The 13368-nt window shown below is 43.8% G+C and overlaps 1 protein-coding gene and 1 long non-coding RNA gene across 6 annotated transcripts; one reads left to right on the forward strand and one right to left on the reverse strand.

Moving 5' to 3' along the window:
- Positions 1 to 13: 13 nt before the first annotated feature.
- Positions 14 to 8985, reverse strand: LOC136153702 (uncharacterized). Of its 2 annotated transcripts, none has more exons than XR_010660423.1 (3): positions 8929 to 8985; positions 8337 to 8506; positions 14 to 172 (listed from the first exon to the last, which is right to left on the reverse strand). It is a non-coding gene; the product is annotated as an uncharacterized lncRNA (long non-coding RNA). The 2 variants fall into 2 exon arrangements; XR_010660422.1 differs by lacking the exon at positions 14 to 172 and adding an exon at positions 4503 to 5799.
- A 31-nt stretch (positions 8986 to 9016) lies between these two features.
- On the forward strand, positions 9017 to 12558 carry RBM3 (RNA binding motif protein 3). Of its 4 annotated transcripts, none has more exons than XM_065915752.1 (7): positions 9017 to 9161; positions 9740 to 9914; positions 10150 to 10256; positions 10898 to 11015; positions 11106 to 11211; positions 11837 to 11903; positions 12389 to 12558. In XM_065915752.1, exons 1-6 carry the CDS (start codon positions 9018 to 9020, stop codon positions 11895 to 11897), a joined length of 711 nt encoding a protein of 236 aa, XP_065771824.1. In that variant the 5' UTR covers position 9017; the 3' UTR covers positions 11898 to 11903; positions 12389 to 12558. The 4 variants fall into 4 exon arrangements, with proteins under 4 accessions (XP_065771824.1, XP_065771825.1, XP_065771827.1 ...); XM_065915753.1 differs by having other exon boundaries at positions 11840 to 11903; XM_065915755.1 differs by having other exon boundaries at positions 10898 to 11003; positions 11840 to 11903.
- Positions 12559 to 13368: the final 810 nt, after the last annotated feature.

Here is a 13368-nt window from a genome sequence, read left to right on the forward strand (position 1 = left end):
AGTGCCGTCCCTCCACAGAGGACATGGGAAGTGGTGAGTGAAATAACGGGTCCTTCAAGTTGTAGCCTCACTGTGCCGGATTCTGGCCAGAAGTTGCTGTGCTAGGCAGTGCAGGCAGGTGGGCATCAGGGCAGCCGTCCTCTCATCTCTCTCACAACAATGCCATATAAAGCTAGGGATAATTTAAAAGGCTCCTGTCACCCCCCTGCCCCCAGTATGGTAGAGTAAGCTAACCACCCTTCTCAGATGAGAGCTCAGTCACTGGAGGTGCAGGGTCAAAACCATTCTGTGCCTAGGGTCTCCAAGACTGTAAGTCTAACAAGTGAAAATAAGGGGCTCAGGCACCCTGGCCCCAGGGGCCATCCAAGATATGGGGGAATCTGGCCTTCCTTTGTCAGTAACTGGCTGACACCCTCTGGGTGTATTCCATGATCAATGAGCTTAGCTATTTGAAAGGTCAACCAAGTCAATTCTGTATATGGCAGCTTGGGACCTCTGAAGACCAGAGGAGTCCTTTCTGTGAACATGAGGCTCAGATATCCTAAAGGACAGAAATCTCTATTAGTTTCCAAAGTTATTTGGGACTCCTGATTCCTGCCAAGGTGGCAGACAGCACAAGACACTGATCCCCTTGCCCAGAAACTTCTCTGAAGAAACTACAGAGAGAAATATGAGTTCCAGAAACTATCACAGTGATGAAGACCCATGGGGAGTTGGAAGGTGGTCGTTAACTGGCCTGAGTTTTGAGTGGTGGGTGGCTGGAGGCAGCAAATACAGGAGAGGTTGGAGATTTAAGTTCTGGCTGTTACCTCTCCCCCATGTTGCCTTGTCTGCCCCCTCACTGCAGAAATCATCCAAACCACTGGTCCAGGTATCTGGGGGGAGGGCTAGTATCAGGGTGTCAAGAACCCTGCTGAGGAGAGGAAATGAGCAGCCAGAGGAGTGACTGCTCCTCCACTGTCCCCCCTCCAGACAAAGGCGGGTGGTACCACCTGGGAAATGACCCCCCTCTTAGGGCTTAAAGATGAAACTCTACCAGTAGAATTGTCAGGTAATGTGATCATAGATGCAAGTGAGAGCTCTGCTAGCATGGTGCTGGGACTGTCCACCATCTGGCCCATCTCCCTGCACATCCTTTTATCCCTTGGACTCCAGGTGATTAACCAGAGTCAAGTCTGGCTTTCAGCATTCCCTGAATACAGTTACCAGCCAGAACAGCTCCCACATCAGGGTAATGTATACACCAGAGCAGTATAACTACCTCCAGTGAAAAATAAACTGGACGTATTAGTTATTTATGGGCTTCCCAGGTGGTGCAGTGGTAAAGAATCTGCCTGCCAATGCAGTAGAGGAGGGTTTGATTCCTGGGTCAGGAAGATCCCCTGGAGAAGGAAATGGCAACCCAGTCCAGTATTCTTGTCTGGAAAATTCTATGGGCAGGAGAGCCTAGTGGACTACAATCCATAGGGTCACAAAGAGTCGAATGTGACAGCATACACGCACATTCGTTACCTATTGCTGTATAACAAATCACTGCCAAACTTGGCTTAAAACAACAAATGTTTATTTTCTCAGTTTCCGAGGGTCAGGAATCTGGGAACAGCTTAGCCATGTAGTTTTGGCTAAGGGTCTCTTCTGAGGTTTCAGTCACGTTCAGCCAGGATTGAAGTTGGCTGAAGGGATGACTTGGCTGAAGGACCCACTTCTAATATGGCCCACACAGAGCTGTTAGTGGGAGGCTTCCCCACATAAGCCTCTCCAATCAGGCTTCTCAGGACATGTGGTCCCAGCAGACAGGCAAGAGATAGTGACCATGACAGAACTGCAATGTCTACTATAACTTAAGCTCTGAAATGGCATACAATTTGTGTTGTGTTTTCTTGGTCACATAGGCCAACCCTAGTACAACATAGAGGAGAACCACACAGGATGTGAGTACCAGGAGGCAGAGATCATTGGGGGCTATGTCAGAGACTGGCTACCACACAGGGTATCTGAAGCAGAAATACTGGGACAGATGGATGAAGACTATTTTAAATAACTAAAATAAGAAAAACTAGAAAACAGGAACAAGAAATATAAAAAGGAGTCAAAATATTAGGTATGAGTATGATAGAAAAGAAATAGAAAAATATTATAAATGGAGAAGATGAAATGAGCTATCAGAAGTTTTAACATAACAGTACAAAAAATATTTAGAACACAGGGACCCTCAATGGATTTTTTTTAAAAGGTTCAACAGTATACACACACAAAGTTTAGGGATGCTGATGACAATCAAAGTATGAAGAAAAAGTAGAATAATAAAAGCTCAAAGAAAGCTGGGATAGACATCCTAAAGCTAACAAAATTTTAGATCATGAAAGACAGAGAAGGATATATACTCGTTGGCAAAGAATATATGTCTACCATAAACACATTCTTGTAAGGAGACCTGAACAGTACGTTTTTAAGCTTGGCATATAATTTCAAATATATGACACACATTCCTATATAACCCTTCACTTAACAAATGGAGAAGACTCCTTTTATGCTTACAATTAATTACAAAAATGGACCATGTGAGGGCACAATGAAAGCCTCAATGAATTCAAAAGTATCAATATTAACCATGTTCTCTGAACACAATGCAATAAAATTAGCAGTGTACTAAGGTGCTTCAGTCATGTCCAACTCTGTGCAACCCTATGGACCGTAGCTTGCCAGGCTCCTCTTTCCATAGGATTCTCCCAGCAAGAATACTGGAATGGGTTGCCATGCCCTCCTCCAGGAGATCCTCCCGACCCAGGGATCTAACCCCAGTCTCCTGTGTCCCCTGCATTGGCAAGCAGCTGCTTTATCACTAGCGCTATCTAGGAAGCCCTAAAATTAGCAATAATGAAAAGCTATTTCTTGCACACACACAAAAAAGGCTCCAGGAGTTCTCTGGTAACCTAGTGGTTAAGATTCTGGGCTTTCACTACCATGGACCAGGTTCAGTCCCTGGTAGAGGAACTGACATCCCACATGGATGGCCAAAAAAAAAAGACCCCCATTTTTGAAAACTATCATTACTAAATAACCCCTGGGTGAAATAAGAAATCACAAGGGAGTTTTAGAAATATTTAGAACTTAATAACAAAAACACTACATGCAAAATCTCTGGGACACAGCAAAACCAGTTATTAAAAGAAAATATACAGCTTTAAGTACATTCATCAGGAGAGAAGAAAGTTTGAAAAATAAATCATCTAAGCATTCAAATAAAAAAGGTGGAGAAAGAGCAAAGGAACAAACCCCATGACTCCATGACTCATGAAGGAAATATTGTAAGGAAGGAAATAAATGCCAAAGGTAGTTTTTAAAGTAATGATAAAGAATAGCAAAATGAAAAACTGGTTCTTTGAAAATATTGATAGGCTTCTGCCAAGACCGCTTTAAAAGAATGCAAAATACAGAACAAAAAAGGGAAACTAGACACAAAAAGGCTAAGTATGGTAGGTTAATACATTGTAAAACCTAGATGGAAGGCTTAAGTTTCTGGAAAAATTAAAATGTGCTCAAATTGATACAAATAGAAATTGAAAACTTGTAACAAGTTTTAAGAAAAATTGAAACGATAAAGATACTCTATCTCATTCTGAGGAGTCGGGCGGGGAGGGAGGTGGGAGGGGGGATCGGGATGGGGAATACGTGTAACTATATGGCTGATCCATATCAATGTATGACAAAACCCACTGAAATGTTGTAAAGTGATTGGCCTCCAACTAATAAAATAATATTTAAAAAAAAAAAAAAAAAAAAAAAAAAAAAAGATACTCTATCTCATTCTAACAAAAGCTTCAAGCACAGACCCAGATGGTTTTACAGATACAGTTTATCAAACTTTCAAGGAACTGTTAATTCCCAAATATACAAATTGTTCCAGAAAATAGGAAAAAAGCAAAAGCTGTCCAGTTCATTTTTTGAGGTTAGCATAGTCTTCATTCTAAAACCAGATAAAGAAGATACAACACAATACAGATCTATTTCATTTATGAATATAGATGTAAAAATTATAGTAAAATATTAGCTACTTGAGTTCAACAGTGTATGTTTTTTTAAAAAGTCATAACTAGGGTTTATCCAGGCAGCTTCCCTGGTGGCTCAGATAGTAAAGAATCTGCCTGCAATGCAGGAGACCTGGGTTTGATTCCTGGGTCAGAAAGATCCCCTGGAGAAGGGAATGGCTACCCACTCCAGTATTCTTGCCTGGAGAATAGAATGGGAAAGACTAGAAATCTCTTCAAGAACAAAGGAACATTTCATGCCAAGCTGGGCACAATAAAGACATTTCATGCTCTTCGCTGGGAAGATTTTATGATGTATCAGTTATGTATTGGTATCAAATTACTCCCAAACTTAAAACAATAAACATTATCTAAGTTTCAGTGGGTAAGAATTCTGGAAGTGGCTTAGCTGTGTTATGGCCTTGAATCTCTGATGAGGCTGCAGTCAGAATGTGGAAGGTGGCTGCAGTTATCTGAAGGCTTGACTCCACTTCTAAGAAGGCCCGCTCACATAGCTGTTAGCAGGAGGCCTCAGTTCTTCCATAGGGCTGCTGCCTGATCTACCGGCTACCATCCCACAGAGAAAGCAGTCTGTGTGAGAGCAGGAAACCTAAGTGCCTTTTATGACCTAGTCTTGGAAGTGACAGGCTCATTCTGTGCAGTACAAGTGGCTCACTAAGTCCAGCCCACCCTCAAGGGCAAGGGAACTAGGCTCCAACTCCTGATGGGGGCACTATCATAGAGTTTATGAACATATCTTAAAACCTCCACAGGTAATATATTATTTTGCCCCAAATCTATTACTACAGTGTATTCCCAACAAAACTTCCACTCGTTTTTGTTTGTTTTTGGCTGTGTGGTGCAACTTGTGTGATCTTAGTTCTCCGACCAGGGATCGAACCTGGGCCCCATGAATGAAAGCGTAGAGTCTTTTTTTTTTTTTTTTTTTGAAAGTGTAGAGTCTTAACCAATGGACTACCAGGGAATTCTCACAGATGGATCTTAAAAACATAATGCTGGTTGAAAAAGAAAGTTTTAAAAAATAACACTACCATTTACTTTAATCAAAAATATACACAAAATACTGATTTTATATGAAATCACACCAAGAGATACACATAAAACTCAATAACATAGTTAACTGCAGGAAGGAAAGAATGATAGTTGGGTGCAGGAATAAAATAAGTAAAACAAGAGAGTGCATAGAACAACTATAATGATGTGTCACAAACTGTAGAATGTGATCAGAGCTCAGACACTTTGAGAGGTAAATAAGTACCTCTCTTTTTGCATGGAGGCTCAGATTCTCAGGGGGCTAAAACTAGTACATATGTGGACAATGTGAAATCTCTTCATGTCTATCCTAGGTATAGGAAGTCTGGATATGGTAAAAGTCAGACAAGTCCATTTTGTGGATGCAGGGGCTTCCCTAGTGGCTCAGACAGGAAAGAGTCTGCCTACGATGTGGGAGACCCAGGTTTGATCCCTGGGTCAGGAAGATCCCCTGGAAAATGGAATGGCAGGGCAGTGGGGCTGATCTCAAAAATATATCTAGAATTTTTGGGGTCAGTTTCTGTCTTGGCAATAGGTCATCTTCATCAGCATTATAGATCCACTATGAGACAGTAGAGCCCGGATGCCAGTCATTGACTCATCTGTGATTTCCTGTGAAGTTTGTCTTGGTGAAATCTCCTCAAGAAACAGGAATTATAGTGGGCACAATCTACTGCAGAAAACCTCTGAGTCCTTTGGCTGTGGTTTTTCAATGGATCTGAAGTAGGCATGATAGACTTTAGATGGACTGAGCCATAAGACACTTCAGCTCTTCTCATTCTTTTGCAACAAGCTTCACATCCCCTCCTGCTCCTTGCTCAACCAATCAGTGAAAGCTGTAGCTATGTGCCTGGTTTCTGCCCATACTGGTCATGAGTTTTTCTCCTCCTGCCCTGTGTATGGATGCTCATCTCTGAAACTGTTGTCTGAGGAAGTGTTGTGAACCACCTCTGCCCTCCCCAACTCTTAATACAGGCACCTCTCATTTTAATTGCGCTTTGCTTTATTGTGCTTTACAGATATCGCGAGTCTTTTTCTTTTTTAAATTCTTTTCCACTATAGTCTATTGTGCTTAGTCACTCAGTTGTGTCTGACTCTTTGCGACCCCATGGACTGGGGCCCACCAGGTTCTTCTGTCCATGGGGACTCTCCAGGGAAGAATACTGGAGTAGGTTGACATGCCCTCCTCCAGGGTGTCTTCGCAACCCAGGGATTTAATCCAGGTCTCATGCATTTGCAGGCAGATTCTTTACCATCTGAACCACCAGGGAAGCCCCAAATTACTGAAGTGGGTAGCTTATCCCTTCTCCAGGGGATCTTCTCAACCAAGGAATTGAACCGGCATCTCCTGCTTTGCAGGTGGATTCTTTACCAGTCAAGTTACCAGGGAAGTGTTGCAAACCACTCTGACTTCCCCCCAACTCTTCGTACAGGCATCCCTCATTTTAATCGTGCTTTACTTTATTGTGCTTTACAGATATTGTGAGTTTTTTTCTTTATTCAATTCATTTCCATTATAGTTTATTACAAAATATTGAATATAGTTCCTTGTGCTATATAGTAGGTCATTGTTGTTTACATATTTTATGTGTGGTAATGTGCATCTGTTAATCCCATATTCCCAAATAACCCCTCCCACTTTGGTAGCCATGAAGTTTGTTTTCTGTGTCTATGAGTCTCCTTCTGTATCATGGGTTTTGTTTTTTCTTTTTAACAAATTGAAGGTTTGTGGGCAACCCAGCATTCAGCAAGTCTGTTAACACCATTTTTGCAATAGCATTTGCTCACTGCCTATTTCTGTGTCACATTACAATAATTTTTGCAATATTTCAAACTTTTTCATTATTATTGCATTTGTTATGATGATCTATGATCAGTGATCTTTGATGTTACCAATAATCTGTGACTCTAGGATGGCAAGCTTAAATGACAAATGTGTGTTCAAACTGCCCTACTTTCTGTCCCTCTCCCTCTCCTCAGATCTCTCTTTCCCTGAGACATAATAATATTGAAATTATGCCACTTGATAAACCTACAATTGCCTCAAAGTGTTCAAGTGACAGGAAGAGTCTCTCACTTCAAATCAAAATCTAGAAATGATTGCACTTAGTTAGGAAGGCACATCAGAAGTTGAGGCAGGCTGAAATCTAGACCTCTTGTAACCAGTTACTGAAGTTGTGAGTGCAAAGGGAAAGTTCTTGGAAAAAAATTAAAAGTGATGCTCCAGTGAACACATAAATGATAAGAAAGAGAAACAATCTGACTGCTGATATGGAGAAGGTTTTAGTGGTTTGGATAGAGGATCAAACCACCCACAACATTCCCTTAAGTCAGAGCAAGGCCATAACTCTCTTCAATCCTGTGAAGCCTAAGAGAGGTGAAGGAAGCTGCAGAAGAAAAGTCTGAATCTAGCAGAGGTTGGATCATGAGTGTTAACAAACGCTGTCTCCAGAGCATAAAAGTGCAAGTTAAAGTAACAAGTGCTAATGTAGAAGCGGCAGCAACTTATCTAGATCTAGTTAAAATAACTAATAAATGTGGCTACACCAAACAACAGATTTCCACTGTAGATGTAACAGCTTTATATCAAAAGAAGATGCCACCTAGTACTTTCATAATTAAAGAGAATTCAATGACTGACTTGAAGGTTTCTAAGGACAAGCTGGCTCTCTTTTAGGGGCTAATGCAACTGGTAACTTTAAGAAAGAAGACAATGCTCATTGAGCATTCTGAAAAATCCCAGGGCTCTTAGGAATTAGGGTAAATCTATTCTAACAGTCCTCTGTAAGGGGGCTTCCCTGGTGCGTCAGACAGTAAAGAATCTGCCTACAGTGCAAGAGACCTGGATTCAACGCATAAGTTGAGAAGATCCCCTGGAGAAGTAATGACAACCCACTCCAGTATTCTTGACTGGAGAATCCCATGGACAGAGGAGACTGGCAGGCTAGTCCATCAGATTACAAAGAGTCAGACACAACTGAGCGACTAATAACACTTTCACTTTTTCACCATAGTGTATCCCAAAAGTTAACAAATTTAGTCTGTATTTGGGGTGCTGATCCTTAACAGGCTGGACAAGTCCATTCTATGGATGACATATTTCAAGTCTCTGAGGGCAACTAACCCATTCTTCCTTGATGCGGAGCTCATAAACAAAAAGTCTGTCAAATCCATTCATTGTAAAGGTAGCTCAGACACTCAGAAGGCGAACAAGAACAAATTATGAGCAGTGGACTCAGACACTCTGTCCCTTACCTATTATGAAAGTCCTCTGTGTGGATCAAGGGTTCAGCAACTCAGAGTGACAGCAGAAATCATTCTGTTGGATCGGGATTTACTCCTTTTGAAGATTGAAGCATCCTCTTTTGTAGAAGTCATCTCAGGTGGTCTATTGATGGGGAATTCGAGAAACTGGCTTCAGGAAGCTGTCAGGTAAGGATAAGGGCTGAGATTATAAATGAGAAGAAACAATGCCAGGGAAAAGAGTCGCACGCATAACAGGTGGCTAGATGTTGGGCACAGAGGAGGAAATGGAGGGAACAGGGTCAGGGGCTAAGAAACGAAGGAATGTCTGATGTTAAGGACTGTGAATGGTGATGCCGTCAGGGTCAGTGGGGAGATAAAACGTCGGGCCCTCGAGGGGGTATGAGCTCGGAGGACTAGAAGGTGAAAGGGTATCAGAGGACTAATTACGTCCTCAGGAACCTAGAGAAAGACGTCAGAATCAATGAGGGAAGTGACATCAAGGGTGGTAAGGGTGATGTCAGAGACAGAAACGGGTGTGAGAGCGTAAGGGATGAAGATGGCTGGGCAGATGCTGCTGTTAGGTTGCATCAACCTCACAAACCTCCCATCCTTTTCCCGAAGCGTGCTCAGTGCCTCGCTACCTTCAAGCTGTTGTCCCTTCCTCCCGCCCCGCCTCACTGGCCTTAGCCAATGAGCACGCACGGCGGCACGCGCGACGGAAGTTCCATGACGTGTCCACTCTGTGCTCTTTATCAGCGTCTTGCCGCGCGGCAGCCTCCCCAGTCTCGGCTCCTCCGTGGTGGCTCTCTCTTCGGAGTTCTTGTTAGTTTCCAGGTAAGTAGCGTATATTTTGCCGAGCGGCTGTTCCTCGTCTCACTGATTTTGCTGCGCCGATTGAGAGCGAGGTGCGCGAGTGAGGAGTAACGGCCTCATAGGACACATAGGCTTGGGCTTCACTGGGTCGGGTGGGTTCCGTGCTTGGAGGTGACACTTTTTGGTTGGTGTGAGCCTGGCGCGCTATATTTGAGTGCAGGAAATGCCGGGAAGGGCTGGCGGCGTGGGTGGCAGCCGTGATCATGCGACAGCGGAGGCGGATGGATTGGGTGGGGTGGGGGGGGCGCTTTTTGCATGTGACCGCCGCCATCTTGTTCTGTGGGCGCAAAGGGCCAGCAAGGGTGTTCTGGGCATGCGCAGGTGTACAAAATGACGGGCGTGGGGGTAGGGGATATTGTGTGGACATGTGCGAAGGTGGCCTTTGGAAAGACTATCTCGCTGAGCCGGCTCTGGAGGTTCCCGTCTTTTTCGCCTCTGTCTGTGCTTAGTTACCCCGTTTTTTGGTTTTTTTTTTTTTTTTTGCTTGTTTTGTCTTCTCTCTCTTCTGTTCTGTTCTTCATCCTTTCTCACTTCTCCAGCCTCTTCTTTCTCCCATCTCCACAGTTTCTCCTATTCTCCATATCCTCAACACAGGACTTGAATTTACTGCCATGTCTTCTGAAGAAGGGAAGCTCTTCGTGGGAGGGCTCAACTTCAACACTGATGAGCGGGCTCTGGAAGACCACTTCAGCAGCTTTGGACCTATTTCTGAGGGTGAGAAATGGGCCAGGTGCGTGATGGGGGGATTGTGGAAGAAAGCCTGGGTCCCATGCATTTCAGGAAACAGGAGAGAAAGGTTAGAACCCTAGGCCTTACCCTTTTCCTCTCTTTGTTCCTAGGGCTAAGACTGAGAACCCAGTAAGTTGCCATTGAGTTTTAGTGGAAGGAGGGTCCATTCTTAACACCGTTTACCACTTGTCTTCTTAGCTCTTTCCCCTGTCTTTCCCAGTGGTGGTCGTCAAGGACCGGGAGACTCAGCGATCCCGGGGTTTTGGCTTCATCACCTTCACGAATCCGGAGCATGCCTCAAATGCCATGAGAGCCATGAATGGAGAGGTGAGGTCTCCTACCTGCATAGGGGCCCTGCTCCCATCTGTCACTTGGACCATTCTGTTTTTCCCTCTGTGTCTGCTTGGGGCAGCGCGGCCACCAAGCCCCGCGGTGCCCACTCACAGGAGCGTGACTGCCTTCTGTTCTAGGGGGTGGAGGGCAGCGGCAGACAGAGCCGGGCTGCCTGGGAGGCGACGACTGGTCCTGCATGAGGCCGAGAAGCCACCTGTGGATGGTTGACCTGCTCTGGGCTTAGGTAGTAGAGTCTGCAGACCTGTGGGCCTGGCCCGGAGAGGACCTCGTGAGTCTTCTGGGATGGACTCTGAAGCCTCAGACCAAGAGAGGTGTCTGTCTAGCCCTAATAGTCGGGCAGCTTAGAGGAGTGGGGAGGAGAATTCAACCTGAGTTCGGTCAAGATGTAAGTAGTAGCAGGGGAAACATGGTGGATTCAGGTAATTTTGTGGGATTCTGTAGCTCCCAGATAAAACCATTTGGGTCAAAGGAGCTTTTTCTGGAATATGGCACCCAGAACCTGGTGCCCAGCAGGAATTTCTGGGCTCTTTTGCCCACTTGCCCAGCCCACTCCTACCTCACCCCTGCCCTGTTTGACCACCAACCCATCCATCCTTGTGTCTCCCCACACCTAGTCTCTGGATGGTCGTCAGATCCGTGTAGACCACGCTGGCAAGTCAGCCCGGGGAACACGAGGGGGTGCCTTTGGGGGCTATGAACGTGGTCGTGGCTACCCTAGAGGTAAGTTACTTGGTAAGTTTGATCATGGGGTGTAGAGGAGAGTTGCCTATTAGCATTCTATATCTAGACAATTGCCATACAAATATTTCTTCCCTATTGTAGGTGGTGGGGACCAGGGCTATGGAAGTGGCAGGTATGACAATCGACCTGGAGCATATGGATTCGGATACGGATATGGATATGGAAGGACCAGAGACTATGGTGGCAGGTGGGTAACCAAGGGGTTAGGGTACGCTGGTGCTTCTTCCCTCTCCCTAAGAACTCATCTTAGGGATTTATCTGGTGGTCCGATGGCTAAGACCCTGTACTCCCAATGCTGGGGGCCTGGGATCGATCCCTGGTCAGGGCGCTAGACCTTACATGCCACAACTAAAAAAGATGCCACATGCCACAAAAATCGAAAATCCCATGTGTAGCAACTAAGACCCAGCACAGTCAAATGAATGAATAAAATTTTTTTTTAATTTTAAAAACTCAGTTTCTTGCTCAAAAATTTAAAAAGCTCAGTTGCCTGAGCATACATACCTTGCTGTGGTGCTAATAGTGTTTTCAAATTGTAATGAAGTTATAAAGCAAGTATGAAGCAATATTTTGGGTTAAGTATAACATTGGTAAATAACTTGTTAGGTCATGTAATTGCAATGTACAGTAGATGGTGACTTTTGTTTACTCTATTGTCTTGATTATGTATGGTGGTAATATTTAATATGCTATATTATACACCATATGACTGAGTTTTACTTTATATTCATGTTTAACTTATCATGGTGTTTAGTAATACTGCAGAGTATATAATACATTCCTGTGATACTACTATGTATGTTTTTTCCCAGAAGCCAGGGTGGTTATGACCGCTACTCAGGAGGAAATTACAGGGACAATTACGACAACTGAGATGAGGTATGTGCACCTAATGTGAGACTTCTGTGTCGCCATTTAAGAGAACTCTGTCCACCAGTCTTATCCTGTCCCTCTCATCTTTCCTCCTGTATGTGCATACCTCAACAGGCCTACCTGACAACCATTGCTAGGCCTCCCTTGCTTTCAGGTGCCTGTTAAGGCTTGTCTGCTTTGATGGAAGTAGGGGTTGGGGGGCCACCTGTCTTGTCTATAATCATCTACTCCTGTTGAGCATGTAAGAGATGGAGGGGTTTCCAGCCTTTCAGCATCCTCGTCAACCCCGGGAATTAAGCATGTTGGCATATTCCCTGGAGAAGGCAATGGCAACCCACTCCAGTACTCTTGCCTGGAAAATCCCATGGATGGAGGAACCTGGTAGGCTGCAGTCCATGGGGTCGCACAGAGTTGGACACGACTGAAGTGACTTAGCAGCAGCAGCAGCATATTCCCAACATCACAATTCTCCCCCTTCTTACTGTTCTCAGAAACACAAGGAATAATCTGATCCAGGACCAGGACCACCTCTCCAAATGACTGTATTTATAAAGACTTTTGGAGCTGCACTGAAACATCTGTTATAGTTAAACCAACCTGGTTTTTTTTCTTAATGAATTGAGTTCCCAAGGTACCTTATTAAAGATCTTTCAGAAAGCTCCATGTTTGTTTTGTTTTGTTTTAAAAATTTTCTCCCATTTAAAGACAAAGTCTGAAGATATTTGTAGAGTCTGAGTATTTCTTCCTTTTTTACCAGTTTTTTTTTTTAGTTCCAGCTCTTAGGGTTATTCTGACAAGAAATGTTTGGTGAGATTCTTTTACTAATATGCATCTAGAAACATTTTAAAAACCTGTACACATGTTGAATCCTGATCAGGAAGCAGTTTCCAACTGTAAGAAACAAAGAGCATGATAACTTAGAGGTGTTTTTTACTCAAGATCTCTGCCTTGAATAATTAGAAGTTTCTAAGAAATACTTGTGTATGTCATTTTTTTTTAAACTGGAAGAAAAAAATTCTGTTGTTTCATGTAGTGTTTAGGATGTCCTTCACTGAGTTGATTAAAAAGATGAAACCTGAAAACAAATCGACATCAAAGTGTTTTTTTCTTGCTCAAATTAAGGTATAGAGCCTAACTACAAATTAAAAATAGGGGAAGGCCAAGAGGGGGACTTTGAGAAAAGGATACAGCTAGGTGGGCAGGGGCTGCCAAAAGGGTAGAGACCTTGAATTCAAAGTTTACTTGGGTTTGGGATTTCTTTGGGTATACATACATCAGGCTTGTGGGAAGGGTGGGGAATCAGTGAAATTCCCTTGTGACTGGAATTGGGCTTCCTGACGTGGTCTCTTGGTCCCATTGTGATAATCTCAGTGTCAGCTTTGGGAAGTCTGCTGGAGTTTTGATCTTCCTATCTCCTCCGAGCATCTTAGGTGCCTTTAGGAGATTGTACTGAGAACGTAAGCATCTGGTG

Source organism: Muntiacus reevesi, chromosome X, assembly GCF_963930625.1.
Source record: "Muntiacus reevesi chromosome X, mMunRee1.1, whole genome shotgun sequence".
In the NCBI taxonomy this organism is placed as follows: domain Eukaryota; kingdom Metazoa; phylum Chordata; class Mammalia; order Artiodactyla; family Cervidae; genus Muntiacus; species Muntiacus reevesi.